This window comes from Sinocyclocheilus anshuiensis, unplaced genomic scaffold, assembly GCF_001515605.1.
Source record: "Sinocyclocheilus anshuiensis isolate Anshui unplaced genomic scaffold, SAMN03320099.WGS_v1.1 scaffold630, whole genome shotgun sequence".
Taxonomy (NCBI): Eukaryota; Metazoa; Chordata; class Actinopteri; order Cypriniformes; family Cyprinidae; genus Sinocyclocheilus; species Sinocyclocheilus anshuiensis.
In genome coordinates, this window is record NW_015542353.1 from 707124 (window position 1) to 712426 (window position 5303).

Genomic DNA, 5303 nt, shown 5'->3' on the forward strand with positions numbered 1-5303 from the left:
CAACCCAAATATTCAGATGTGTGCAGCACATTTTATGGAGGACCGTTTCCTGATCCTGGTAGACTACAATGTTCTGTTCTGACTCACAGACTGTAAGTATGTTAGTACCACTGATGATTCAAACAAGTGTTGAGTAGCACTTGTTGTTTGTCATTTCTCTGATCACAAATGTAGAACATGGTTTTGTGTTTACGCGGTGCGATGCAACGCGTAAAAAGACAGTATAAGTCATTATAATCCGTAATCATGTCCCCACTGGATGCAACAAATGCCTCATTTATAATGGGTTTGAATGTTTTTGTCTCGTCGCTCCGGCCTGACAGGGCATCATAGTATGGTAGGGACGAAACATTTCCGTCACAGCTTGAGGTTTTCGGCCAATCATAAATGCACTGGATAGCTGGCCAATCACAGCACACCTCGCTTTTCAGACCGATGAGCTTTGTAAAAATCGATGCGTTTCAGAAAGGCGGGGAATAGAGGAGAAACAATAATGTACAGTATGTGGAAAATGTGTCTTTGTAACCTTAAACCGCATAAACACATTTCATTACACCAAATACACAAAATAATGTTCTTTTTAGCAGCATCATATGACCCCTTTAACCAAAAAAAAGTTACGGACTGCAGCTTTAAAGTAAAGCTACCAGATGACCAACGGCTGACAAGATTATTTATAATGAACAGAGCATTTATTACCACTGATTCAGAACTAGATAAGATTTATTTCCAGTTCTCATTTCCCTTCTCAATTATTCATGACATCATAAAAGCATTTTCACAACAACATAAAAGACAACAATAAAATACAAGGCATTTTTGTTTAATGCTTACAAGCAGGTGTCAACATTGAAGGAATGCTTGGTTGTGCACTGTATATTAATATGTCTGATTTCACATACTTAAGGCACTGCCCTGACCTACAAAAAGAAAAGTAAGAAGAAAAAAAAGAAACCGAAAACACATGCAAACAGTACCAAACATATACAGAAGCAGCGGTCCAACAATAAAAGGCCCAGTCTGACGAATATAATTACAAATGTAAAACTCTACTAAATGTTTCAGAGTAAAAGAAAGGGGGAAAAAATGTTATTTTAGGTTAAGGTTTAGTAATACATGTGTACACAGTAGCAAGTGTTTGCATTTTGTTTTATTCATGTAAAGACAGTCTTCCTTAAACAAAAATGAAATTAAAGTGAAGGTGGAGGAAGAACTCTCCATCTAAAGAGGAATTTTACCAGAAAGAAGAGATTTTGACACTCTCTGACTTTCACATAGTATCATCCGTGGCAATCACTGAATTCTGGTTAGGGCTCTGTGTTGTTTACCCTGTGAACTGCAGTGATCATTCACCAGTAAGTAACCTGAATCCTCCTTTTTGCGATAAATATAGAAACAAAAGGGCTACGTGATGATACCGTATGAACAAATACATATAGTGCCTGCACTTGACCAAAGCACCACATGGAGACAGAAATCTTTTTAACATAAAGAAAACAACAAACTGCATATGTAATAAACAGGCTTTAAATAGGTGATGGTGAAAGTGAATGTTACAGTCGATGACCGTTCAAGATCTGATTGGCTGTTGTCGATACTGGCGTCTTCAAGAAATGTTGCTCTTTCAGTTTTAAGTGCTCAGGCAGGTCCAGCTTTATCTTCACCTCCTCAATGTCACTATGAATCGCTGCTATCAACTCGTCTGGGAGGAAGACACAACTGTGAGTTACTGTAACAGAATGTGTGTGTTTCTGTGGGTGAACTGGGTGTTGTGGCGTCAGTGAGATCATGTGATGTGGAAGTAAGTTCAGCTCAATGTCTTACCAAGTGATTTGAATCCTCTCTCAGGGCGAATGTAGCCGACCATGGCCACACTCAATATCCGACCGTAGAAATCTTCCTTAAAAGTGTGGATCACATGCGTTTCCTGTTACACAGAAAGATAAATGTGATATTTGATAACAGACACAAGTCATACAAATCAACTATACCACTATTAAATAAGACCATTTGATGAATGCAACGATATCAGCTCTATAGCTTTTAGATGTCTGCACACTAGAAATATAGATATGGACGCACCATGGATTTCTTAGTGTTTTTGTAGTAAGGGTTCCAGCCGATGCTCATCACCATCTTGTGAATGTCTCCGTTATCCACGCGTGCCCATCCGTAATAGATTCCTGTGCTAATGTCAGCAGGGAGATTGTCCACAACCGACTCTGGGAAGTTCGCTGAGATGGGAATGGAAAGAAAACATTAGATCTTGTAAGACTAAATACTGGCTTCGTGTTACTTTCTTTTCTCAGAATATGTGCGTGTTTACATTTGAGACATGATATCTTCAGAGCTACAGATGTACAAAAACTTAAAGTAAGGGATAATATACAGCCATTTATTATCAGAGAATACTTTGCTACTTACCAAATAAAAATACATGCACATGAAATTTTTTTTAAATTTTCTAGATGAGGGGGCTTTTACACAACATTCTTTTCAAGTAAAAACAGAAAGCATTATGCATTTTGAAAACTTTTTAAAGTGCAAGTTCTTGAACATATACAAAAATGTGAATTTGTGAAAATGGTTCATGAATGCCAGTATCAGCAGAACGATTCAGGCATCACTAGCATCAATATAAAACATGTTACGAGAGACACAAAAGTAGTGTTGCCATGGGCTGCGGTGAAATATCCAATGTGGTAATAATAGAGTACAGCAGTTGGGTTCCAGAAGTAAATATCCCATTCATTTTCTCCATAGGGGAACTGATTTTGAACAATAACTTATACTGTTCAAGATAGACTATTAGGTTGTTAATCAATGGTATATTTTTTGTTGAAGCCATCAACTGCATTATTTCAACTTATAAAAAAAAAAAAAAGTTGAACAGCTACATTTCTTGTGGAAAAACTACATTACCCATAATTCCGAAGAGAAATCCACCAATCAGAGAATAACACCGTGTCTACGCTGGACACGACAGTTGTCGCGCCGCAACAGCTAAAGTCTGTCTACACTGGACTAGGGCTGTCAAAATGGCTGAAAAACTAAATTCGAATTTTGTACTTAAATATTATAAAAATTTAATTCGAATTATATTCGAATTTAAAATGCATAATTTCAGTTAGGGTGAAGAAAAGCTTTTGGCTTCTCTTCTAAGGCCACAAGAGGGCGCATCGAGCAAAATATTACTAATGCACGTGCAATGACCACATATATCCAGCAGAGGTCCATAGGGACTCATTCATTTTCAGTTCAGTTTCAAGTCTATTTTTCTTCATGTTTCAACTTCTCCTCACAACTTTATGATATATATTTTGTGAATATTTATTTCAACATTCTAAAATACATAAAAAATCTGTATTTTTGTATTTATTTTTGTTGTTGTCTGATATATTTTGAATTGTTTGCTTTTGCAAATTATTATACATAAATTTGCAGAAATGTTACAAGTCACCACTAAAAGACATGACTGTAATCACATACTATTTATTTCAGAAAATTATTTATCACAAATAAACACTGCATAATCCTCCTCTTCAGATTCCTGGTAATCCTTCAAACTTTCATCTTCTGTGTCAGTAGTAAAATCCTCAGGACTATCTGGTTCAGTGTTCTCCGGGCCTTCTTCACTGTCACTTTGATCCAGTATGAAATCCAGGGTCTCCTCAAGACTGTACCTTTTGGCCATGGTGCTGCCACAGAATGAGCTCAGTGCAGGACCCAGACAGCCACTTTTATACCCTAACTGTGAGATGTTTTCAAAATACTGCTGCAGCTCTTTCATCAAACAGTAAACTTTCTCAGAGTGCAAAAGGTTAGCTGCCTTTCATCTTTCTTTTATCTGCCCTTTTCCCTCTCTTTCTGTGTGTGTGTGTGGTGTGGTATGTCTACCCCTTCACACTGTTGTGCATTTATGTCTGATTTTATTTGCCAAAATATAAAAAAATGCCCCAGACACCTGCGTGCGTGCGTGCGTGCGTGTGTGTGTGAGAGAGAGAGTGAACATGTTTGTTCCATGTTGCCTTTGTGCTCTAGTATTAGTCCTTCATTTATATATGGAAATTTTTCAGATTTATGCCAGTTTTGTTGATTTTATTTGCCAATTTCTATAAAAATGCTCTCTGTTGCAGTCACACACATGTATGTGTGTCTGTGTGTGTGTATGAGATAGAAAGTCCGTTCCATTTTGTGTTTATGGTCTAGGACCAGGCGAAATTTTTCTTACATAAATGTAAATTTCAGGGTGCTAAGCCTTACTTTTTTATTTTTCATAAGGAACTTAAATCCTATCTGGACACTCTCCTTACATCCAGCAACTCCAAAGCCCTTAAAACTGTCTCATTGTGTCATTTGTACGATATTTTCCTGATTTTGTAACCTGCATTTGTACTCTCAATTGTATGTACCCCTGGCATTGATGGTGTATGTTCTTAGCAATGCAATAAAAATAAAATAAAATAAAAAAAAGGCTGCCTGACGGGGGGGCCAAGATGGCATCCTTCTAGTCAGACATGCTTTTTCTCTGTCCTTGATAGACGTGGAGTTTGCAGCTGGAAATTACGTCGCAGCTTTTCTTTTCTTTTATTTAATATGAAGATACCCCTTACATCTTAATGGTATTGAAGAAATAAACATTTTGGATGGGCAAAAGGAGTAGGAAACACTCCTCTCCTCACAACGCTGATGCTAACGAGATGGAACTTGCTCGTGAGTCCGTTATGGAGCCCCCGTGCCTGGCCGATTTCCCTAGTCTGACTGAAACACCCCAAAAAAATGATTCTCCGGCTAAAAAAAAGGAATCGAGTTGGTGCGAAACCTGATTCCGAGAACACTTCGGAAGTGCTTGAAGCCATCCATGCACTTGGCTTGAAACTCGATCAAACGCATTTAAAGGTTTCAGCGATTGAGAAAACTACTGAGCTCACTTCGGCCAAGGTGGACAGTTTTAGCAACTTCTGTGCAACAGCTCATCGTCAAAGTTAACTCTCACGACGAACGGTTATCCCTGATGGAGAAAGAAATGCAAGCTCTAAAGGCTGAAAACGCGACTTTGAAGTCTAATATAGCAGAGGCTCAACGTTACACTCGACGATGGTCCCTCAAATTGCATGGCTTGAATGAGGCTGATGGTGAAAATGTCAGAAGGATAACTATCGATGCTCTTGCGAAGGTTGCTCCAGATGTTCAAGACCAGCTTGATAGGGTGGTGGACGTAGCTCATCGTCTTGGTCGTAAATCAACACCACCAAATGCTACACTGTAAAAACAATTCCGTAAAATTTACGGTAAAAAACCGG

General features: G+C 38.2%; 1 protein-coding gene across 1 annotated transcript; it reads right to left on the bottom strand.

Annotated features, from left to right (window-relative positions):
• Positions 1 to 1059: 1059 nt before the first annotated feature.
• On the bottom strand, positions 1060 to 3694 carry LOC107691588 (riboflavin kinase-like). The gene is made up of 4 exons (XM_016490253.1): positions 3568 to 3694; positions 2083 to 2252; positions 1825 to 1927; positions 1060 to 1702 (listed from the first exon to the last, which is right to left on the bottom strand). Exons 1-4 carry the CDS (start codon positions 3692 to 3694, stop codon positions 1554 to 1556), a joined length of 549 nt encoding a protein of 182 aa, XP_016345739.1. The 3' UTR covers positions 1060 to 1553.
• Between the last annotated feature and the right edge of the window lie 1609 nt (positions 3695 to 5303).

Bases quoted from the DNA above. Each gene is read 5' to 3' on its own strand.
- LOC107691588 (XM_016490253.1), bottom strand. From the start codon at position 3,694: ATGGCCAAAAGGTACAGTCTTGAGGAGACCCTGGATTTCATACTGGAT. The intron at 2,253-3,567 runs GTTTGAAGGATT...TCTAATGTTTTC, and splicing joins TACTGACACAGAAGATGAAA to TTTCCATTCCCATCTCAGCG. The intron at 1,928-2,082 runs GTGCGTCCATAT...TCTGTGTAACAG, and splicing joins AAAACACTAAGAAATCCATG to GAAACGCATGTGATCCACAC.